Source organism: Eretmochelys imbricata, chromosome 4 (genome assembly GCF_965152235.1).
Source record: "Eretmochelys imbricata isolate rEreImb1 chromosome 4, rEreImb1.hap1, whole genome shotgun sequence".
Classification (NCBI taxonomy): Eukaryota; Metazoa; Chordata; order Testudines; family Cheloniidae; genus Eretmochelys; species Eretmochelys imbricata.
Genome location: NC_135575.1, coordinates 120,057,017 through 120,082,070, shown reverse-complemented (window position 1 = coordinate 120,082,070; position 25,054 = coordinate 120,057,017). Strand labels below are relative to the sequence as shown.

Below are 25,054 nucleotides of genomic sequence, written 5' to 3'. Positions count from 1 at the left end.
CTGAGAGTCAACGGCTGGACTGGAACTTAAAAGCTCTGATTCCTCATCCCCTTCGAACCACTGCAGTCCACTCTCAATCCAGGAACAATGGTTGGAGAGGGATGTAACTAAAAGGCATGCTAGACTACTTGAAAAGAAGAGCTATTTCAGTCACTGAAATACTGAGCATCCACCAGACTCAGAGAGGGAGAGAAGATTCACATGATATGTCAAAATTGATTGAATAAGCAGACTCTGACCTTTGTGGGAGTCAAACTAGGGATCTGGAAGGCTCACTGATGGAAGCCCCTTCCTCCTCCTCTGTCTCTGTACATTTTGCTGCAGCTTTGTTTCCTGGCAACAGGCCAATTATGTGATCTGCTGAAGCTGTGGGTACTGCTCTCCGCCAACAAGAGAGTGGAATAGCTCTCCACTATGCAACCAAAACCACATAATTTTGTGAGTTACCCTCAGACACAATGGCAAATTGAACACAGCTATGAGCTCACTTCCATGTTCTCTTCCCCCTTCCCCCCTTTTTTCCCCTCTGGAATTTAAAAAGGAGGAGAGGACGCTGACATTTTTAGCACCTAGGAAGGAATGTTGCTCCGCCAACCTGTAGATGGTGTGTGATGCATACTGAATGCCAGGTAACACAGTTAACCAAGCCCAGCATCTGGCTGTGTATAACTAGTGCACAGACCTTAACTTTATTTTCTCTAAATTGTGAGCTAGGGGGCTATCATGCAAATTGCACAGCACTTCTTTTCTTTCTTAATTTATTCCCATTTGCACCTGTTTGTGTCCTCTAGGTTGCAGGCAAAATTAAACTACCAAAATGTCTCTTAAAAAACCACAAAGCAATGAAATAAAGAGGATTTTTTTCTAAAGGGACTCCCATCCTAAATGTGCTCTAAATCGCTAAATGCAAAGAAAAATACACTTAAAAAGAAATACAATCCACTACATGTTAAAGGCATCTTGAATCATCTTGGTAAGAAATCTGCAGTCCCCTTAGGAAAAGTACTTTGGAAATGAAGAGACTAAAGAATTACATAGAATAGCTGATCATATGCTCTTACTTTCTTCAAAATGCAGATGAGAGCTTTGTGCCCTACATATTTATGCCTTGTAAATTTAAAATGTATGTAAATTATATTTTATATGTATATATTGGTTCCTATATAGTACTGTAGTAGCCGAGTGCCTTCCAGTAGGGTATTAAGTGACATGACTAACATTTGTCATGTGGTTCATTCTCTCATCCTTGCCCCGGGGACAGACTTGTGTGTGCGGTGAAATGTTTGTTTTGGTTGAGTTTTGTTTGTTTTAAACGTGCACACCAGAGAAGACAGGTCGAAGATGTGCACCTTACACTTGAAGTGGAAGGTGGTGAGGTCTTTGATTCTTAGGGAAATTTACCAGCACAGCTATGCAGGTATAATTATATTGCTAAGCTCTGCTGTATACCTGTGTGGATGCTCTCTTCGGGGATTGAGTGCCTTTTTTTTGGGTTTAGTTTAAACCAATTCCAATGAGACAAAAAATCAACAACAAAAAAAGAAACTAAATCTTGGAGAGCATCCACATGGACAGTTACACCATCACAGCTATAACAGTATAATTATACTGGCACATTTCTGCCTGTCCATTTCCCAATGCAGATAAGCCCTTAGTTCCTGTGGAAGTTTGTTCCACAATTTTGGACAGGCCCTCGTGAAAACTCTTGTATAGACAAGTGTTACATTGAAAAATGACCTGTCAATCATGATGGCAATTTAGAGAGGGGTGTGATGATTGTATTATAGTAGATATTCCTATACTATAATTCTATGATTAACATAATTGTCTGCTAAACCTTTATTCTTTAAAAAAAGAAGTATATGAAACATTATCCTTTTACTTGGCCATCCCATTATGAATGTTGAGATGCACTAAAACTGGAGGGTATTCAACAGCCTCATCTACATTCGGAATACATGCTTGGGATTGAACTGAATGGCTGCTGAATTCTGTCTTATAGTGCTGTCTAAACAGCTGTTATCTAGCAGCATTAACCCCTCTGAGGCTATGTCTACACTACCGCGGTAAGTCGACCTACGCTACACAACTCTAGCTACGTACCTTAGGTCGAGTTACCGCAGGGTCGACTTACCTTACTCTTCTTGTTGGGGGTAGAGTACAAGGGTCAACTGGAGAGTGATCTGCAGTTGATTTGGCAGGTCTTTACTAGACCCGCTAAATTGACCGCCGGTGGATTGATCTCAGAGTATCGATCCCTGCCATAGTGTAGACCTGCCCTGAGGAAGATATGTAATGTACTCTTCACCATGCAATGACGCATACACACAGATACAGTTATTCTGAAGATGTGCTGGAGGCCCCTAAGTCATGGAGGATAAATATAAATGACTTTTTGAAATAAGGCAATTTGGAGAGCAAGCTTGATATCTCAATACATTTTATCACTAGCTAATTTCAGATCTTTAGAAGATGAGCTAATGGAACTACCTTCTTAGCTCTCTAGTCAATGAATGCCAGTGGTATTATGATTGTGGGTGCCTAAATGGCATCATTATTACGGGATTCCAGACTATTTATTCTTTCTCCATCAGTTTCTTTGTTTTCCCCTTGTAGCTCTTCTCTCCCTCCTCCTCTGCTCCATTTTCTAATTTCCTTTCTTCTTTCCTCTCCCACTTACAACTCTGAATTTCTCTGCTCTCTCACTTATTCCAGGCTAAAATGCCACCTTGTCTTGATTTTTCCATTTCTGGCCACCACTTTCAAACATTTGTTTTCCCTGACCATGCACAGCTGTTTGATGGCAATTCTGTATTGCAACTCTCCTTGGGCTGGGATCCATTCAACGAGAGGGAAATCTGGCTCATGAAATCTCAGTCCCTGAGTTCAAACTCCCACCTCCTTTCCTGTTAATAGTGGGCCTAATCCAAAGCTTCCTGAAATCAATGGAAAAGCTGTCATTGAGTTCACTGGGGTTTGGATTAGACCCTAATTCCTTTGTCACTTCATTGACTTTAAACATGTATGTCACCCAGGACTGATTACCTTTCATTCAAAGAGCTGAAATGACCCTTTCAAAAGCTTCCAAAGACTGGGTCTTTCTGTCAAATGGAGTGCAGTCCAGTACTGGCTTTATACATATTTTAAAGAGACTTTCTCCAACATATAATCAGAGGGTAGAACAGGTTTTATACATTCAAGAAAGGTAGGGAAATATAGGATTTACATATGATCACTGTTAAATAGACTTAGACACTGGCAAAGATGTAAAGTTTTGAAGTCAGATGTTCTCTCATTAGTCACTACCCTTCCTCTAGCATTTCAGCTTCTAACACTCAAAAGCTAACTTAAGCATTTGCAGGATTGGAGCCTAACTTTTTAGTGTATTTTAACATTTTGGAGTTCCAAATGTTTGTGCAACATAGAAACAGAATAGGTGACTAAAATAACTATTTGTCAGAACAGCTGAAATAACAGACTAGCTATTTGTTCCACTCTCCTATGAAAGAAAAGATAAAATCACTACCTGAGATGCACATGGGAAAAACTCAAAACCATGGAAAAGGCAGGTGGATCATACTTTAATTTATTGTTTAAGCTTTTTATATTCTCAAGTTTTCTAAATGATGTAAAACCACTGTATGGTAAATCACACAACTAGCTTTAGTAGGACGCTTAATATGGTCTCACACACACATCACTTTTCATGGAGGAACCCATAAGATTGGTTGTGGAGAACAGTTTCTTAAACATCTTGTGGCAGCTGATTTGCTAATTTCTACCAATCATTACCTTAATTTTTATCCAATTTGAGAAAATAATTTCACTGGATTCTATGTATTTAATCAGCTGAAGAGATCACTGCAAGGTAGTATTGTGTGACTACTACATATGCAAATTATATCCAGAGGTGCTATATAATCAAGCAGGACCATTAATACATTTTAAAAGGACAGCACAAAGTGAAAGCCAAAACAAGTGGTTAAACCAAGAACATTGAAAAACTAGTGGTAACGGACTATAAGTATGAAATAGTTTGTGACATGAGAATTTTGATACATGCCACAATTTTTGAAACCATACCTGTTTTTCTTCTTGCAGTTGTTCTTGGAAGAGCTTCCACTGCTTTTGTCTACAGCTGTCCCATTTCTCTAACTGAAGGATCAAATTCTCCTGACATTCTTCTTTTAGAAGTTCACATTCTCTTAAAGACAGACCAGTCTTGGTAGGAAGAGTCTGAAGAAATAACTCTTGCACCAACTCATCTAAAGTGTGGGAGGTTCCAGAACACAGTTCCTAGCAAAACAGAGACACAGATTCATTTGTCATTGCTTACATCTCATTCCCTTGTCCACCTCCTCTTGCTCTCTCGGCATCCCAATTCTCCTGCCTTACACAGCCCTTCATTTCATTCTCCTACTTTTGGTTTAGTGACTTCTATCTTGCTTCTTCTATCTAGCTGCCTGTTCTCTTATACTCTCTCTCTGTCTCCTTGAAAACTATCCTTATCTCCCTCCCTCCCTGCACAGCTCTTTAGGAAATACTTCTCCCTTATTATTAGTAACTTCCAGATCCTCCTCCTGAACTGTTCCCCCATATCTTGTTTTATTTAGGCCCCAATTCTGCCATCACTTAAGCACATGCTAAGTTTTATGCACATGAGTAAGTCCACTGGAGTTATGGGAAAGGACAGGTCTTGTGGTTTAAGCTCTGGCCTACCACTCAAAATATATCTGTTTAATTCCTGGCTATGCCACAGACTTCCTGTGTGATGCTGGGCAAGTTATCTCATCTCCTTCTGCCTCTGTTTACCATCTCTAAAATGGTAACTATACTCCCTGTCTGTCCTGTCTTTTTTTTAAACAGTAAGTTATTTGGGAGAGGAACTATAAATACAGCACTCAGCACAATGGGACCCCAATAGGGCTTTTTAGACCACTGTAATACAAATGCATAGTAAAAAGTTATGTACATACGTGTTTACATGATTAGGTCTGTGAATTGTAATATTCTCAATGTGTTAATGAGTCTGATCTTGATTCCACAAATATTTATTGATGTGTTTAACGTTAAAATATGCATAATATCACTGAAATCACTGAATATTTGAAAAGAAAATCTAAGTAATTCAAGACCAAGTGGAGGACACAGTGAGATCAATGGCAGTTTTGCCAAATGACATTAGGGTAAACAGGATCTGGCTGTTACTAAATGTTGTGCTTGTAAAAGATGCAAAAGAATAAGTACCATACTGTGTGTGGAAAGGGTGCTATCCCTTTAAAAGCAGGGCAGGCTGGGAACCTCCTCCAGGATAATAAAATAAGAGATTTTCAGCAGGACAGCAGTTTGGCTCAGGCTCTGATGAAGGACAGGCTTGCAGTACTACAGTAAATGGCTACTAATGGACCCCAGGCTGGAGGTATGGGTCATGTCAGATTTTATTTTTGTTTGTTCCTTCCTCTCATTGTTGATAAATGGGGATTTGGCTTTGTCTCTTTAATCTTTACAATTCTTAGCCTCTGAACTCTATCTGATCCTGCATACACCTATATGTCATGGTGAAAATACCTAAAATGTATGTCAGACACACAGACAAATAAGCTGTGGGTAGTTGTAGGGTAAACTTCATTAGTCTGCCTATGTGCACCAACCCAAGGAACTACCTTATGACTGAGAGGGGAGTTCAGTCTCTATACCCATTTGATCCTTGGCCCCAGTGAGAGGACTGGGCAGGTGGTAAATTCTGACCAGTGCCAGATACAGGTTTTTGTGATGTGGACTTTTATGAACTGAGTACCAGTTCATTCTATGTAATATATAATCTTGCCAAACAGCCATCAGAGGTCATCATCCTGGATCTGAACTGGACATCTAGATATAACAGACTCCATATCCCATTACCAAATGTTCAGTCATCCCCCATATTTCTTCTGAACCGTAGCATTCAATGTGTGGCTCATGCCCCATCTACTGCATTCTGTCCAAATTGTGCACTAAATGCAGAATTATTAATTTTCTCATGGGCTCTTTTATGGCACTCATCACCATACCCTCTGTACATTTCAAAAAGTGAGTTTATCATCACAACATAAGAATGGCCATACTGGGTCAGACCAAAGGTCCATCCAGCCCAGTATCCTGTCTACTGATAGTGGCCAATGCCAGGTACCCCAGAGGGAGCGAACCTAACAGGTAATGATTTAGTGATCTCTCTCCTGCCATCCATCTTCACCCTCTGACAAACAGAGGCTAGAGACACCATTCCTTACCCATCCTGGCTAGCAACCCAGTGAGAGAAGGTGGTATTCACATTTTACAGATGGGACATTAAGGCACAGAGGTTAAGGCCGAAGTGTCCACCAACCATTCAACTTGAGATGTCTTGGAGCTGGTTTTTCAAAATAGTTACCATTTTTATAGCACTTGATATGTTCAGAACACAACCCTCACTGACTTCATTTGATTGTGAGTGCTCAGCACTTTAGCAAGTTGGCCCAGGTGTCTCAAGTTGGGCACTCAGAAAATAAGGAACACAGAATTGGTGGTCATGGATACAATGATCAGCTAGAACAGGTCTGGTACCATTTTCCTTCCCCTATTTCTGGTTTTGGCCCATTGCTAACAATCAATGCAATAATTTAAAAAGGTAAAATGATCTAGAATGACTGTGGTAGCACTTTCAATATGCAATTATTAGTGAAGTTATATTACTGGACATGAGCATATTTGGTCCAGAACCTCTCCTCTCATGAAAACACCCACAGGGGGATGAGGTTTGGGGGAGAGTCAACTGGTATCTCCATGCAGGTCTCCTTGCAGAGTTTCTTCTCTATCCTCCCCAGCTTGGGGAAGGGGTTTCCAGCCCCAAAAGGCTCTTGTTTTGATAAGCACTTGGGAGACCTTTGCCCAGCCTAAGTAACTAGACTGGGTACTGGGAAACATGGAAAGGGAAAGAATCCCTCCACCCCCATTCTGTGGAGCAGGAGCAGAGTTGCTCAGCGGCTCCTGTGCAGTCTAATGGATAAAGTAGTCTCTGCAGGCCTAGCACACTCCTGCCTGCCCAGGAATGAGGGCAAAGAGAGGGAGGATCCAAACAGTAGTGGATTTTCTGGTCTGTCCATAACTATCAGTGCACATAGAATCTTCCATTCAGGTGGCTCCATCTTGCAAGGCCCCTAACCTTGCCTCTCCACCCCCAGCTTATGCTGTTCCACAAGCTCCCATCTCACCTGTGGGGGCAGGGCTTGCACCTTTGTAGTTACTTATCTAGTTTGTGAATCGGTTTTAGCTTAATCTCTATGCAGAATGGCATTTTTAAATTCTCTCCTCGGCTGCTGTTTCTTTAGTCTAAAATTCAGGTCTCCAAATCCTGGGATTTAGCATCAGCTCAAAAAGATTCCATGTCTGATCTCATGATCCCTTTTAACATTTTAACAATGTCAGTTATCTCTCTTCTAACCCATCTTTTCCCTGAGTAAATATCGGGGGGGGGGGAAGGGGGGTTCTAGCTTTTTAACAGCAGTTAACCCTCCCGATCCTGTTACGGTTCTTATTTCTTTCCTATGGACTAACATGGTTTAAAAGGTATCTAGAGTAGTCTGCAGCCACACCTGTTTCTACTGCAGCTCCACTAGCTCTCAAGCAGAGTCAGACCAGGTTGATATTTGAATGAAAGACTTCCAGTTACCACTACCACACCACTTAGTCATACTGGGCTTTCTATAGGTGGCACCCCAGATTTATTGCCCTAGTATGGTGCTGGTATCGCATTGCTTCTCATAAGGAAATCTCCTGCATGAAATGGAAAGCCGAGGTCTTGATCGCTTGCTGTCATTGAAAATCTCATGGCTTTCTGCTTAAGGAGTAAAGGAATTGGAAAAGTACTGTTTCCAATACGTATCTTATTTTTCGATATTTTTTTCGTCCGTAGAATGGTCATCAAATATCTCTTGACATATCTTCTTTTTTTTGTCTTCAGAACTTTTACTTAATGCAATTTATTCAAATTGATTCCACTAATAGAGTAGCTGATTGCAGACTTAAATGAACATGTTTGTAATGACAGCCAACCTCAAGCTTTTTCAAAAATCGTCCTTAGAAATTCATCACGCATAAATAAATATCATAATTTAAATGCAGAAGTGAAATGGTCTTGGATAAATGCTGGATGCCTTTGAATTTCAAAGGAGGAGACATATATAATCACACAGGAAAAAGAAGGGAAATATACAGCTGATGGAATTTCACTACCCACAAACAAAAGAGCAACATTAAAATACGAGACACATTGTAAACTTAGATCTTGGTGAGGTGAGGTGAAGAATGATTATAATGGAGAAAAAGCCCTTGAGAAACACTGAGCTGGATTCCAAGTGCTGACTAATACATATTATGTATTGTTGGTTTACGCCAAAAAGTGACTGGAAAAGAGGGAAGTTGGAGGGAAGCTGCCCGCAGTTGGAACTTGTCTACAATGTATAGTTATACTGGTACAACCGCCTGGGTGGACACTCTTATTCTGGTGTAAGAGTGGCTTTTTTTCAGTTTAGTTTGCGAGGGGGGGTTAATCTCACATTCTGAACCAAAAAAAAAAAGGCCCTCTCATGCCAGAATAAGAGTGTTCTAACAGAACGTTATAGTGGTAAAACTAACTTTACAATATATTTTTGGTAAATAGATCTAAAGAGAAGGCCTTTATTAATAACTCTATTGATTGATGCACAAATCAGAACAGAAACCAGCTCACGCACCTATAGCAGTGTAGAACCAGAACTGCTAACAGAACAAACAATAGTAAAAACTTATTTTAGTGATTTAGAAGTAAGCAGATATGAGTACACACAAGGAGCAGGTCTGTTGGGGAAGAAGGAATCCTATTACTATTTTTCTTACCATAGCTGCACTTAAAAATAAAACAAGTGCACTCTTGTTATGCCACTACTTGTTCCACTGAAAAGTGATGAATAACAAACGGAGGTAGGCATTTATGGTAAAAAGTCTTTGTGGTGGTGGAGAAAGAAAAGGGACTCCCAAAAGAGTAGGAAACAGTGTCTAGCTTGGTGTATAAAGAAGGGGAAAGCTTAAATTTAAGAAGATAATCAGGTTGGTTTTAAAAATGAATCTGTTTACCCACCTGGCCAGAAAATAAAACAGGTATCTTGTTTGGAAGCCTACCCAAGCAACTCCACAGAGGTGTAGTTCATATAAACTGGGCATTGGTAAGTGGGAAGAAGAGTCTCTAGCTCAGCAGTTCTCAAACTGTGGGTTGGGACCCCCAAGTGGGTCATGACCCCATTTTAATGGGGTCACCAGGGCTAGTGTTAGACTTGCTGGGGCCCAGGACCAAAGCTGAAGCCCGAAGCATCAGCCCTGGGTGGCGGGGCTCAGGTTACAGCCCCACCCCCCCAGCTGGGGCTGAAGCCCTTGGGCTTTGGCCCCCCCCAGCTGGGGTGGTGGGGCTCGGGTGGGCTCAGGCTTCAGTCCCCCTTCCTGGGGTCGTGCAGTAATTTTTGTTGTTGGAAGGGGGTCGTGGTGCAATGAAGTTTGAGAACCCCTGGTCTACATACAGTAAGTGGCTGTGGCAATATCTAAGACTAACGTTAGAGAAATGCCTCACAAGGGAGTAATTGACTGTGCAAGGCACTGCAGAATTAGGCTTTTTGTTAAGTTCAACCCTCTGATGAGGGAGGTAAACATCAATATCTCTATCATACCCTGAGGACGGGATAGCTGCCCCGAGTGTGTGCCCAGCCAAGACCCTAGGCACTTATGCAGGGCAGAGAGCTGTGGTGCATACTCAAAATCACACCCCAGCTTGAAGTAAGATTAAAATGACCTGCTTAAATTTAATCAGCAAATTAGTGCCAGAACCAGGATTAGATACAACCCGGACAGCTGGGTTCTAATTTCTGTGCCTAATCTATTATTCTACACTGCCTTCCAACACTTCCTAATAAATCACAATGCCAAACCTTTAAATTTTGGGTCTTTCAAAGTTTGGTTGCTCAACCTGAGACCTCTATAGTCTGGTTTTCATAGGTTTTGAATACCTGCAGATCCACCTGAAGTAAATGGGACCAGTGAGTACTTAGCACCTTGGACATCTAGCTCAAGTGGGCACCCAAAATTACAGTCCGGTTTAGAAAATGCAACCCTTCTATTTTAGTTAATAGGGTTGCACAGAGAATATGAAGGAAAAATAAGGCTCTAGGCCCCAGATCCACAGAGGTCTTTAGGCTCCTAACTTCCACTGAAATCAATGGAAGTTAGGAGCCTAAAATACCTTTGAAGATCTGGGACTAAGAACCTAGAACAGTTACAACATGCTACCTCCTGAATTTCATATTTTGCCCTTTGTAGCTGAAAAAAATCACACTTAACACTAGCTTCATATTACTGTTTAATCACTCAAAAATGTTTATTGCCTTATCTGTTAATGTTATCCACTAGTTACAATGTTTTAACTTACATTCCTATGCATCTTTACTTCGTATCAAATGAGAGAGAGACAGGATACTATTTTCTTGAAGTCCTGTTAGAAGCGGAACTAGAGACAACATTAAAGTGTGAGGTTTCCATAGCCTCCATGCTAAACTTGATAAAGTATACTTTAAAAATGAGTCCTTTACAAGGGACTTTGTAACTCTCAGCTGCTAGTTACTTGTTTTGGTTGTCCTCAAATGAACTTCTGTTTCCCCCCTAATGAATTGTTAGCCCCCAGCCTCTTCTCATATGGCTGCAGCATAGCACACGGAAGAGGAGGAGGACAAGATTACAGATTAGGTAACATTTGAGGTACTAAAATTCAAGCAGAACTGCAAAAAGCACCTCATTTTCTTTTTTCAGAGTCCACAAGAGGGCAGGACAGGAGGTAACTTTTACTGCCTGATAACAGAGAATGACACAATAAACCCACCCCCTGCAATTCATAAGTTACACAAACCTGCAATATATTCTGTTCCTCTAACTGATCAGGATTTCTCTGACACCTTTTCTTTAATCTAAAAATTTCAGTTAATTTTTACTCCTCCATTCTATTATTGTAGACTGGATAAATTTAACATTTGTAAAAAGGGCCCAAAATACCTGCATGACTCAAATGTCAATTAACTTTTTCACAAATTATTTAAAAAGACTGTAACAGTTCTCCCCCCCCCCCCCATCACAGTCAATCCCCACTGTTTGAAGTCCACTACTGTTAGGCTTTCCTGGCACAGCCAGAGTTGTGAGGTACCTCGACACCACCCACCCTTGCTGTGAGGAGATCTTGTCTGTACAAGCTGTGGATCAGCTTCCTGAAACCATCAGCCTCTGGCAACAAAAGCACTACCTTCCAGGCCTCTGCGGGCACTGCGATCAGTGCCTGGTCAGTGGTAGGCTCACACCCCGACCCCTGAGTCCACCTAGCTTCCCTCTGGAGTGCTCAGCCTCTATCCCACTCACAGAACTCTTAGCACCACTATTCCCAGAGGAATAATACAAATTAGATTATAAAATGCAATTGAGGATCACAAGTTTACTTCGTATGTAGTCAAAACAAGAATAAGTTTATTATCAACAAACAGATTCAAGTGCTGGAGGGCCTGTCTACACTTGAAATGCTACAGAGGTACAGCTGCAGCACTACAGCTGTGCCATTATAATGCTTCAGTGTAGACACTCCCTACAGTAACAGGAGGAGTTCTCCCATCAATGTAGTTAATCCACTTCCCCAAAGGGCAGCAGCTAGGTTGACAGGAGAATTCTTCTGTTGACCAAACACTGTCTACACTGAAGGTTAGGTCGGCTTCACTACATCGCTCAGAGGTATGGATTTTTCATACCCCTAAGTGATGTACCCGGGTCAACTTTTGCATGCAGAGTTGGCCTCAGAATAAGAATACTGAAAGCAAATAGTTGCGTATAAAACAAAACCGTAACATGCTTTCTAGAGCCTAAATGTAACTAACAAGGCCTTCCCAGATCTCCTACAAGAGTGGTTTTCAACCTGTGGTCCACAGACCCCTAGGGGTCCCCAGACTATGTCTAAAGGCTAGCCTACACTGGCAACACTAAAGAGCCGCCATGGCAGCGGTTTAACATGCTTTGTGGGAACGCAGCAGAGCTCTCTCCCAGCACTCTAAAAAACCCACCTCAACGAGGGGCTTAGCTATGAGAAATAGTAAGTGGCGTGTACAATGAATTGACATTCTTTCATCTAGTCACCAGGGAGGTCATTCAGTCAAACTCGCACTCCCCTTTCACAACGCTTTAACGCCAATACCCGCATAGAGATTATCCTGTCATTCTGCATGATCTTGAATCTATGGGACAGGTTCTCTGCTCACGTATACCAAGGTAAATCAGGCAGAGGTGCTGGAACAAGTGGGGGTGCTGAGAGCCACTGAACCAAATTGTAAATTCTGTATACGATGGAAACTACTTCAAGCCAGGGAATGCGGCAGCGCCCCCAGCACTCCTAGTTCCAGCATCTATGAAATCAGGAGGAACTGCTGAACTGAACAGTTGCATCGGTATAAAACTGTAAGCGACAGGAGCATCCGGCAGACGGGCTCCATATCGACTACCATGTTTAGCTTGTCTATCCACATTAAATGCCAAATCCTTTCTCCCATTTGTTGTAAGGGATTATGGCTTGACTGGCAATTCACTTGCAAACCACCACACTACTGAACAGACTCTTAAAATGCAGAAGCCAGTGAGCTGATCAGAAGGGGCAGAACCGGCAGCTTCTAAAAAAAAAAAAATCAGCATGATAGCTCCATGTCGCTAGCCTTCTGCCTCCTCCCTGGCGGATTCCTTCAGGCTTAAAACAGTCTATAGTATACATTTAATGAACTGTTTAAATGCAGGGTTGGATGGTTCAGATAATTAATAGTGGAACAGAGGCCTTTGTGCCATTAGGTCACTGGTTTAAAAACTGCCAGGGCCAGAAGTCATTGCATTTTTACCAGCTGAAATTGTCCCTCAGGAAACCACATGAGTCTATATGACTGCAGGATTTCTTGCACCTTCCTTCAAAGCATCTGCTACTGGTCACTGTCAGAGACAGGATACTGGTGCAGATGGACCCATGAGTTTGATCCAATATGGTGATTCCTGTAATCTGTCCATTTCCTAAAGGATTACTGTCTATTTTATTCAAACTACCATCCAAACTGGCTCTGAATTCCAGGAGGACTGTTAAAAATAACTTAAGGGTTTTTAATTAGCAGCCATAGACTGAAAGGTCTGATTATGTACACTGGATTCCTCCCATCCCTGTAGATGGTCCAGGTTGAGGCACCTCCAGGCAGGGCGCCAAGGGGAAGTTTGTATTGCTGTCTGTGGTGAATGAAACCTTAATTCACTCTCAAACACTTTAAAAAGAGAAGAAACACAACCACCCTGTTCAATATGGCAGACTCTGCCAGGCTTTACATGACAAAGGGCATGATTCTACTGCCATTTTCCACCTTCCCTAAATATGGCTGGGCTGCTGAGATTCAATACTCTAGCTCTGAGGGTCCCTGGTTCAATCTGTGGTGTGAGCCAAGATCGCAGCCAGCATTAGTGGTGTCTTGTCTGGGATTCACACTGCTGTGAGCCTCAAACAGTCAGGACCAGATTACATACTTCTTCTGGACTGAGCAATGTAATACACTAGTCACTTTGCACTGTGTCCCATTCTGTGTCCGATCCACAGAAGATGTGAGAGTTGTAACAGACGCACATCCCCAGTGAATGAGGCACAGAAGATGACATGTAACTGAGTGACCAGTGGGTTACACTTATTAACCTTTCATGAATGTAGCTGGGCTTCATTTTCCAACAAGATTCTAAAAATCAAATGAGAGAAGAGGACTTTTGTTTGCTTTTCATTAAATAGATTGGAGCAATTTTTTACTATTTTACCCTCCTTTGTAACGTACATTTGCATTTAGAAAAAGGTGAAGTTTTAATTGAACAACAAACTAATTATTTGACTGTTTCTTCACCTCTTGAATTGAGCCTCTCACTTGCTCATGCCTCGGTGATGCATGCCATCTTTGTCTGGCATTGTGAAGGAGTGTGGAGATATCATGGAATGGCAATGGCAAAATGGAAATGAAGGGCCTGATTGTGCCTGGCCGTAGCACAGCCACGCAGGAGAATAAGCTCCCTCATTCCTCTAGGCAGCCCTGCTGCACCTCACTTCCAGGCATGATGGGTGGAGAGTGGGCTGTGCATGGCATCTGCAAGACAGTGGAGCGTGGGCAGGGGGAGCCTTGATTCTGGCTTTCTAACGTGCTAGCCAAAGCATCTGGGATTCCAAGATGAAGGAACTGCATAAATTACTCTTCCCCTGGAGCAAGAGGTGCAACAGAGGGAGAGGAGAGGAGAGGAAACGGGGAAGAGATTGTGCTTCTCTGAGACATAATTTCTTCCCTGGGATTCTCCTTTGCCTTTGTTTCATGCCCCAGGTAATAGACATTTTTAATAACGACTATGCCTTGTACACTCAAGCTGGTGGAAATCATGGTAGCTCTGTTTGACTTCAGTGGAGATACACTGGTTTACTCCAGCTGAAGATCAAGCCAGTTCTTAAAGCTTTTGGAGAGTACAGTAAGTTCCTTTTCATTCACAGCCTATGCCTCTTATGTAGTGTACCTTTTAATACGATCAATAGCAGCTATGCCTAGGAGAGCGAGGGGGACCACTATTTGATATTGATGCATTAGCTGATCACATTTGATGGACACGGATAAAAGGATGCTTATTGTAAAAACAGATGTGAGTTTAGTTTCCTGAATGTAAATTCCTGGTAGATATCAGTCAGTTTGCTAAACCATTGAAGAACTTGCTTTAGTTTTACATGACTGGCAGTCTTAACTCAGGACGGACCCAGGAGTGGAATAGCAGGTACAGTATAGAACATAGCAGGTTATGGCTGAGTGAGAGGGAACTTTCTGTCAGCCTGTCAATATTAGAAACATTTAATTCACCCAAATATTTTTAATGGAAAACAAAACTTAGCCAAAAGCAAGGCTGCAAGAAATAGGATTTTAAGCTGGTCCTAAAATGTCCGTGAAGTAGAATATCCAATAATGGAATACGACTTCCATAAGTATTGTGTTCAGGGGGAAATATCTTTGATGCTAAGGACATCAAATGAAATGACAAAGGTTAATGACTCCTATACAGAGCATACGTATCACATGTAATACCAGTAGACATGCTGACTTGCTCTTCTTAAATTAAAAAATTACCGGAAGAAAGCACCTACTCAGATTCACAAACACAACCATCCAAACCATTTTTCCCCCATTCTGAATGAGTAGTTTGTTCCTCCAATATACTTTTCCTAGAACCGTTACACAAACTTACTCCAGCAGGCGTTCATCCTCTACTAACTACAGTGCCACTGCTCAGTTTTTTCAAACTTTATCAAAACCTGATAGACAAAAAATGCACAGGGCAATGAAAACTCTGATAAAGTGAAACAAATGCACAATCCTATAATTAGCATTTACTAAGATGCCCATGAAACCAGGTGTGATATGGACAAAAGATATCCGTGACACACCAGACTGGTCACAATTAATCAAAACAGAGCCTGTTAGACTACAACTAATCACTTTCAGCTCAATCAAAGGTCACTGATTTTTGTTACCATTAGATAGCATTAATCTTACACACATAATAACAAGATGACAAAGCATGAAAACTTTGCCAATAACAACAATTTCGAATTAGCAAGACCAATACTAAATATTACAAATTCAGATCCTCATTTAAAAGTGTCAGTGAACCAACACTGTGAATAAATTAACTCAGTACCTAGAGCTTTATCAGTAAATCAAGAAGCCTCATATGCTTTCCTTGTCTCTCTTGCATTTCCTCTATGACTGGGGTCACCCTAGCACTGGGGTAGGCAACCTTTGAGAAGTGGTGTGCCAAGTCTTCATTAATTTAAGGTTTTGTATGCCAGTAATAAATTTTACATTTACGGGGGCCCCCTGACGGAACCCCAGACTGGCAGCGGGCTGAGCGGTGCCGGCAGCAGATGGAACCCCAGACCGGCAGTGGGCTGAGTGTCTCAGCGTGCTGCCGGTCTGGGGTTCTGTCTGCCGGCCCCTGCCAGCCGGGGTCCTGGCCACTGGCCCCACTCAGCCCGCTGCCGGCCTGGGGTTCCGTCTATTCAGGCTGGCAGCGGGCTGAGCGGGGCCAGGACCCCGGCTCGCAGCAGAGTGCCACTAAAAATCAGCTCCCGTGCTGCCTTTGGCACGCGTGCCGCAGGTTGCCGACCCCTGCCCAAGCACCTTATCTGGGAAAAGTATTAGGGCATGAAATGCGTTTTCCCTTTCCTGCCTTGTATCTGGCACTGGTGCCTTCCTGCTGTAAGCCTTGTTTGCTGTTGTGATTGCAGAGTCCCCTGGTTGATGGGTTCACCACTTGGCTATACTCTTAGCTGTATACTGCAAGCTGAAAGAAGGGGAGCAGGCACTATAGGGTGACAGGCTGTTGTAGCAAGTTGGTCTACCACGGCATGAGCTGTTGTCTCATTTGATATACTATGCAAACAGGATCCAAACCAAGGTAAGCTGGCAAGGTAGACATGTATTTAAAAATGTTTCCTAGTTCTAATTACCCCTGGGAGATTGTGTAGGCAAACGTTTCTAGTGGAAGCATAAAGGTGTGTGGTCAGTTAGAGAGGAAACATTCTGCAAGTCTACAAAGGAAAGTTCTCCCTTATATTACCAAGAGATGACTTGTGGTCAGAGAATAAGTCATGAGTGTTTTTCATCTAGAGTGCTAGGAACCCCACATCTATCACAGATTAGGAGGAGACCAAATTCATTTTCATTGTGACATCCAGGTCTCCTAGAGTAAAAGACTAAATCCCAAGCCCATTAGTGCACTAACCTAGCCTCTGGAAAGCTGCAGAATATCAAATGAATGATAAATCTCTGAAGTTTCTATGCCTGAGGTCTAGCTCTATTTTGTAACTGGATTGGAGATTTTCAGACTTTTCGCAGCCAGTAGCACAAATCACCTGATGGAGCTCTGCAATGGCCTCAGTGCTTTGGCAGTCATCCTCTTCTTCCAGATCATGCAGTGTCTGTCTCTGCTTCTCTAACATTTCATGGCAGGCCTAAGATTAATAGAAATAAAATAGGGAAAAAACCGTGTAAAAATATGTGTTTTAAATAGCTGAAACTATGGTCAGCATGAAAGCTACTGACTGACCAATAAAGCAAGGGTACTTTTTTGGCAGCATCAGGGATCCAAATACTGTAAAAGCTAGTAGAGAAAAAGCTGTCCTAGCTGACTGGTAGAAGATCATTAGCAAGGACTGAAAAGCATTAGTACAGTACAGTATAGCTGAAAACTGGCCTACACAAGGTAAACTGGTGATTTCTGTACCTATTTAAAGTAGGCAGGTGTCAACAAAAAAGTCTTTAGCAAAGAAGAAAGGATTAAATCAGCATAGTCTGAATTACTGTCTCACTCCAAAGAGATAATCACTCCAGAACTGGGTTGAGAAAAATCGGTGGGTCACAGAAGAGATGTTTAGTCTACCAGTCTGTATACAAAGCTATTCTGTGAACTGATAACTTCACTTTCTAGTATTTTCAGTCTGTTCACCTTTCATGAGCACTATACTCAATATAAAAAGAAGCAGCACTAATCCTAGGTAATGCTGATGATAGTAGCTCACATACTTAGTCATATATCATTACAATCAAAAGACAGACTGTATGGGCAGAATGGGCAGAAGAATTCACATGACTTCACATGACTTCCTACATCTCACATGCCACTGGACTTCCCTGAATCAATTCTTGCTTCAAATCCAATAGCTGAATAGGTTGAACTAGAGCATATCTTTTAGGAAAACATCCAATCTGTATTTTAAAATTTCCACTGATGGAGAATCTACCATGTCTGTTGAGTTGTTCTGCTGGTTAATTACCCTCACTGTTAAAAAAAAAAAAAAAAAAAAAAATTGCATCTTATTTTTAGTCTGAATTTGTCTAGTCACCTTTCTCTTTGATAAACTTGTGAAACAATCTAATTAGTTTCTCACTATACGGCATGTTTTCAGATCCTTTAATCATTCTCATGGCTCTCCTCTCAACCCTTTCCAATTTTTCAACATCCTTCTTGAAGTGTGGACATAAACTTAGAGGGAAATAAATATTCACCATCTCTGTGACAGCTTAGACAGGTTTGAACTTGCAACCACTTGAACACAAAGCATGAAAATTTCCACTAAGCTACTGCATAGTATTAACAAGAATAACTTATTTGGTTGTTAATCAAGTCATACCGAAGGAAGGTGGTTCATTTGTTCCTTCATAGAGCATTTGGACTTTATCTTAGAGTGGAGGAGAGAGTCACCTGCTCACAAGGACCCATTTCACTATTGGGGCAGAAGGGTGAGAGCATCTCATGGCTCCGTTATATTTCATGGAGGAATTTCTTAACATCATAGTTTTATATCCTGTGCTGCAATACAAAAGCTGAAAAAATTGGCAAACAGCTATAAATCCCCCAGCCTGCAACAAATGTATTATTAGTTACAACTGTTACTATGCAATTTATTGGTTAGATGACAAAGTTATTTGTAAGACTATGGTATGTAAAAATGAAGGCATTTTCTTTGCACGACTGAATTTTTCTTGCCTTTGCAGAAGAAAGTCTTGATACAAAATTTCTTAATTTCAGTTAACATCCTCTGGGTGTCTACCAAGAAGTCCATTAAACAGGAGTACAAACAAACATTAAAGTGTCCAGTGAATAGAAAACTGCATAATAAAATTAACTGTTTATATTTGATCAAGACAAAGAGCCTAAGAGATATAAAATTCCACTACAGATACACGTGTTTTAAATGGCTGGAAGCCTGCTCCTAAACTGTTTCCCCCCCCCCCCCCCCGTACATTATGGAGAGTGTTCTTTAACCAAACTTCATCAAGGAAGCACTGCAGACAAAATATAATAATTGCATTATCTAACTTACACAATGTAATTACAAAGCTCGGACTGCAATAAGAAGTTGTAGCACTGAGGTCAGCAAAATCTGTCAGTTTGTTGTAATGGGAAAAAAGTTTTCTCGAACAATCTAGCTGAGTTTTTACATTTTAAACTGTTCTATTAATTTTAAAAAACAATCTAATATTGTGGGGTGGTATCTTAGTAAGTAGACATGCTGCCCTTAAATCATTTCTTTCCCTGATAGTTGAGGATGAATTTTAAAATAATGTAAAGTCTGTAGTTCTCAGCAATTACAGAAGTCCTGTCGCTTTCAGCATTTAGGGTTTCATCATTCTGATAACATCACTGTTAACTTTGCCAGTTTTGCTGTAAGATTATATAATTGTTGATCAAAACACCATGTCTTAAATCAAAGTATCCATGAACAACCACTAATCTTAATTCAAAGCAACGTGCCCTGCCAAGTGCTGTGTTACCAAAATTATTAACAGGGGACCCCTTCAATTATCCCCTCAGGTGACATTAAATATTCTCCTCTACTTCACAATCTTCCAGCATAGATTTTTAAGGCCAGAAGGCACCATTAGAACATCTACTTTGATTTCATGGATAATATAGGCCACAGAATTTCACTTAGTTACCCTTCTGAGACCAAAATCATGTGTGTGACTAAAGCATATCTTCCAGAAAGGCATCCCATCTTCACTGAATCCCATCCTGTTCCTCTCCCAAATTCCACAAATCCTTTCACCCAACACACCCACCAGAGCCATTTCCTTCACTCCTCTTGACCAACCAAAGTTCCCTGTCCCCAGCACCTGAAGAAGGTCTCCTTTGGATGTGTCCCCCTACCTGGCAGCTGTTCCTCACAGCAGCACTGGTGGGGTAGGCAAGTCATCCTAGAGCCTCTGCTGTCAGTGGTAGCAGCAGATTGGTTATCGGGATGGGTGACTGTAGGGAATGGTCACTTAGGGAATAGATTCTTGAAAATGGCAGCTCTTCCCTGACTGGTGTTGGCCTGTCCTAGATGGTCTGAGGGGGGGCCAAGAGGAGGAGTGTGTTTTCCTATTGTGGTGGTGGTGGGAAAGATGGGGGAGGCAGGCTCTGGTCCCTCTCCCAGTGCCAGCTCTTTAGCTCCATGCTGGAGCTGGGCAGGCAAGCACCAGCAAGCTACAGGATTTCCACTCAATATGGAAGTAGCCTAGGGAATGTCTACACTACAAATGTAAGTTGACCTCTGTTAGGTTGACTTACAGCCATCACAGTAATTACTGCAGTGGTTCATGTCCACTCCACCGTCCTTCAGTTGGTGGTGTGTGTCCTCACCAGGAGCATTTCTGCCAACTTAAGAGGGCCAGTGTGGGGGGCTGAGAACCCAGGCTCTCAGCTCTGTGTGCAGCTCCCTGCCAGAAGCCCGACTGCCCCACTGTCTCCCGCCCACCCCCACCCCCAGATATTAGCTCCCCACTCCTCACCGGGACCCCAGCAGCTGCACTAAGGCAGGGAGCCCAGCAGTTGATCGGAAGCTCCCAGCTCCCCACTGGCTGCACAGAGGCTTCCGGCTCTCCGCTTCCTGCCAGCAGCCTGGCAGCCACACAGACGCTCCCTGTTCCCTATGGGGAGCCTCAGCACCACCCTGGCTGGGCACAGGGAGCTGGGAGACAGCCACCCTCTAGCTGTCTCCACCCATCCTGGGGTGACAGCCCAACTTCCTTGTCAATTTCACGGCTCCAGCATGTAAGTAACTTGCAGTGTCTACCCAGACACTGCTTCGCCTTCACTATGCCGCCATAACTCCACCTCCACAAGAGGAATAGGGTTTATTATGTCAGTGTAGTAGGGCACTTACATCGGTAGGAGCAAGGCTGTAGTGTGGACACTGACATAATTAGATCAATGTAAGCTGCCTTACGTCAACCTAACTCTGTAGTGTAGACCAACCCTTGGCCCTGCATCCTCTCCTTCTCTTTGCGTGCTGCTGACAGTGTGGAAACTTCAGGGTGCCTTTTGTATGGACTTCCTTTTGGCACTGGTTGCAGACACAGTATGAGAGTTCCCATTGCAGCAGTTGCTACAGCAATGGAGGGTACCACCACAGCACTGTTATTCCTTATTATTAGTATTACATTAGCACTTAGAGGCCCCAGACATGCTCTGCCAGGCCAGGCACTGTACATACCCAAAATAAGAGAGATTCCCTGCCCTGAAGAACTCAAAAGACAACACATCATGAGTATTATTATCCCCATGTTACATGAGGCGGATCTGAGGGACAGAGATTAAGTGATGTACCCCGGAAGTTTACAGAAGAGCTAGGAGCATGGCAGCTGCCCAAGCAAGCGAGAGGTGGCTAAGTCCCAATCTCAGAGAGGGCTTTAAAATTTTAACAAACAAAGCCAACCCTAGTATTTTGGGGCAGGCCTATGCAGTCCTGTCCCCTATCCCCAACTCTGCCCTAGGCTACTGAAGACATGTCATGAGGACACAAGCTGGCAGTTCTGGTGGACTGGGAGAACCTCAGAGAACATTACAATGGCCCTAAAACAAACCAAATAGTGAATATAAATCTTTACACAGTCACCTTCAGAAACTCATCGAGTTCCCCTATTTTCTGAATTTTACTGAGGAGATCCCCTTGTTCATCCTTCTGAGCTTGTTTGAGCTCTCTTATCTTCCTTGCACGACATGCCAGGAGTTTCACGATTAGGTCTTTACCTTGTTGGACACATTCTGGAATATAAAATGTAAATGATTAGGTGTTACAAATCTATAATTTGGGGAAAATAAGTGTGTGAACTTTCATTTCTGGTTTAAAAATGGATATAGTGGTAAAAAAAAAAAAAAGCCTGTGTTCAAGCAGTTTGACTTTTATTTCTTAAATAAATATATGCTATTGTAGGGGTGGCAGCACTGTCCAGTGTATAGGGCACTAGACTGGGTGCTAGGACTTCAGGGTTCTATTCCTGGCTGTGCCTCTGACTTGCTGCATGATCTTGGACAAGTCACTTAGGCCAAAGCTTTCAGTATCCACTGATTTTTTTGTTTTATTTTTTTGGTGGGGGTGGGTGCCAGCTTGAGACATTTGAGGCCTAACTTTCAGACACTCCACAGCTCCAGATGAGTTTGCCTGGCAGATCCAGACATCTGCTATCCAATCCTCCCTCACCTCTGTCTTTTCATCTGGTATTCACCTAACTCCCTCAAAAAAATACTAACCTTTTTTTCCTATAGATACCTAAATAATTCACTAGTCCCCCAAATAAACCATGCAGCTAAAGATGAATTCAGAAAATGAATGTTACATTGTGGCAGCTATTCTGCCACCATATCAAGGTGTTTTAGCTTTGGGAAGTTCCTTGTTGTGGGGAGATAAAGCAGTGCATTATATAAACTCTGCACATTACTCATGCCCAGTGCTAATTTATTATAAACATCAGCCTGCCGCCGAACATAAATTCCCTGACAAATCATTTGAAAATGCACTTAAAGTCCTTAATTAAAAATCCAGATAGTGCAGTGCCCATTCCCCACCGCCACCCCCTAAAAAGGTCTACACTAACCTTGGAGGTTTAAAAAAACATTTTGAAATACAGTCCTAGTCTACACTACAAACTTATGTTGGCAAAACTATGTCGCTCAGGGGTGTGGAAAATCCCCCCTCCCGAGTGACGTAGTTCTATGTCGATGGGAGGGCTTGTATGCAAGAAGTTTGAGATAATCTTTTAATACAGGAGGTTGCTTAATATGTGTGTACAGATTTTACTCTTGCGGACAAAAGGACCTACTTCGCATAAAACTAAGGCCTTATCAGCTGCATCTCTGTCTTGCAGCAATGCAAATACGACTGTGAGAAAAACAAAAGGAATGAACTCAAACTTTAAGGGCTTACTTTTAGAAAAACACAACAGCCCCGAGGTAGGCATATATGTCCTCCTTTTAAAGAACTAGCAGGGCGCATCCATTAAACTCTTTGCTTAAACTGTTGTTCATATGACTACTTACCAATTTTTTAGAGAGGACAAAACCTGCCGAATGGGGATTGATGGCCTTTAGATATGGCAAAACTCACACTTCGAAACTAGCTGAGAATACGAGCAACTCTCCAGTGAGAGTATTTACATTCAGGCTGTTCAGCTCCTAGAGCTTTGACAAGGACAGCATGCCAATAGGGCAGGTAAAGAATCAATTATCCTAAGAAAGCCAGATTTGCTTTGCTAGCAGACAAAGGATTTTACTCCAGACTGATCACTTTAGAATCAAAATCATTTAACAAAGACAGCAAGGATTTACTTTCAAATATAAATATATAAAACCAGCTTCCAACCTTACCCCACTTGGTGCTTGACCCAATGCCCACTGAGTTGAATGGAAAGATTCCCCATGACTTTGATGGATCCTGAATCAAGATGTTATGAAGGGGACGAGAGACATAAATACTCTTGTGGCAAACCACGGAATTAAATCAATACAGAATAATGTAGTGATATGTTAAACCTTTGCTCCTAACTGACTAGATACTCTTTATTTAAAGTGACAGGTTTCAGAGTAACAGCCGTGTTAGTCTGTATTTGAAAAAAGAAAAGGAGTACTTGTGGCACCTTAGAGACTAACCAATTTATTTGAGCATAAGCTTTCGTGAGCTACAGCTCACTTCATCGGATGCATAAAGTGGAAAATACAGTGAGGAGATTTATATACATACAGACCATGAAAAAATGTGAGGATGTTTTTATACACACAGACCATGAAAAAATGGGTGTTTATTACTACAAAAGGTTTTCTCTCCCCCCACCCCACTCTCCTGCTGGTAACAGCTTATCTAAAGTGATCACTCTCCTTACAATGTGTATGATAATCAAGGTGGGCCATTTCCAGCACAAATCCAGGGTTTAACAAGAATGTCTGAGGAACGGTGGGGGGGAGGAATAAACAAGGGGAAATAGGTTACTTTTTATAATGACTTAACCACTCCCAGTCTCTATTCAAGCCTAAGTTAATTGTATCCAATTTGCAAATTAATTCCAATTCAGCAGTCTCTCGTTGGAGTCTGTTTCTGAAGTTTTTCTGTTGTAATATCGCAACTTTCATGTCTGTAATCACGTGACCAGAGAGACTGAAGTGTTCTCCGACTAGTTTATGAATGTTATAATTCTTGACATCTGATTTGTGTCCATTTATTCTTTTACGTAGAGACTGTCCAGTTGACCAATGTACATGGCAAAGGGGCATTGCTGGCACATGATGGCATATATCACATTGGTAGATGTGCAGGTGAACGAGCCTCTGATACTGTGGCTGATGTTATTAGGCCCTGTGATGGTGTCCCCTGAATAGATATGTGGGCACAGTTGGCAACAGGCTTTGTTGCAAGGATAGGTTCCTGGGTTAGTGGTTCTGTTGTGTGGTATGTGGTTGCTGGTGAGTATTTGCTTTAGGTTGGGGGGCTGTCTGTAGGCAAGGACTGGCCTGTCTCCCAAGATTTGTGAGAGTGATGGGTCATCCTTCAGGATAGTTTTTAGATCTTTGATAATGCGTTGGAGGGGTTTTAGTTGGGGGCTGAAGGTGATGGCTAGCGGCGTTCTGTTATTTTCTTTATTTAAAGTGGTAAATATTCAGAGCAATGCACAGGTTCACAACTCCCATTAATGAAAGTGGAACTCTGATTCCTAAATTCAACTTGTATCACTCCAAGATATGGTTAAAACTTGGTAGGCTTCAAAGTCAGTTTAAAAAAAAATCAAATACACAACTGTAATAAATTCCTCACATGTGATGAGCAGAGCGATAATGATGGTTAGATGTCTGTCAAAGTATTTTGATTTAAGTCAAAGTAGAACAGTTGTTAATGAGAACAGGACAAGTCCCCTACCCCCTCCTATACCCCAGCCATGGGGCATGGAGGCATGGGAAACAATAAAGAGCCTGCAAAGTAAACTACAGTGCTCTTCTCTATGACCCCCCCTCACTCTTTCTTGAGTTGGCTGGGAAGACATCTATAGCTCTGTGGCCAAGAGTCAGCATTCATCCATATTGAGTAGGGAACTATCATGTGTTGCATCTATTCATACGGGCTTAGCAGTAGGGGGACAAGATT

At 42.1% G+C, this 25,054-nt stretch overlaps 1 protein-coding gene across 2 annotated transcripts in view; it reads right to left on the bottom strand.

Moving 5' to 3' along the window:
- The window catches only part of EVC (EvC ciliary complex subunit 1), a 79,380-nt gene that overhangs the window by 20,123 nt on the left and 34,203 nt on the right, over positions 1-25,054 (bottom strand). For both annotated transcript variants that reach the window (XM_077814644.1, XM_077814643.1), the window contains 3 exons: positions 21,542-21,690; positions 17,015-17,113; positions 4,084-4,296 (listed from right to left, as the gene is read on the bottom strand). In XM_077814644.1, the coding sequence (XP_077670770.1) occupies positions 4,084-4,296; positions 17,015-17,113; positions 21,542-21,690 (461 nt within the window). The remainder of the gene's footprint in view (positions 1-4,083; positions 4,297-17,014; positions 17,114-21,541; positions 21,691-25,054) is intronic.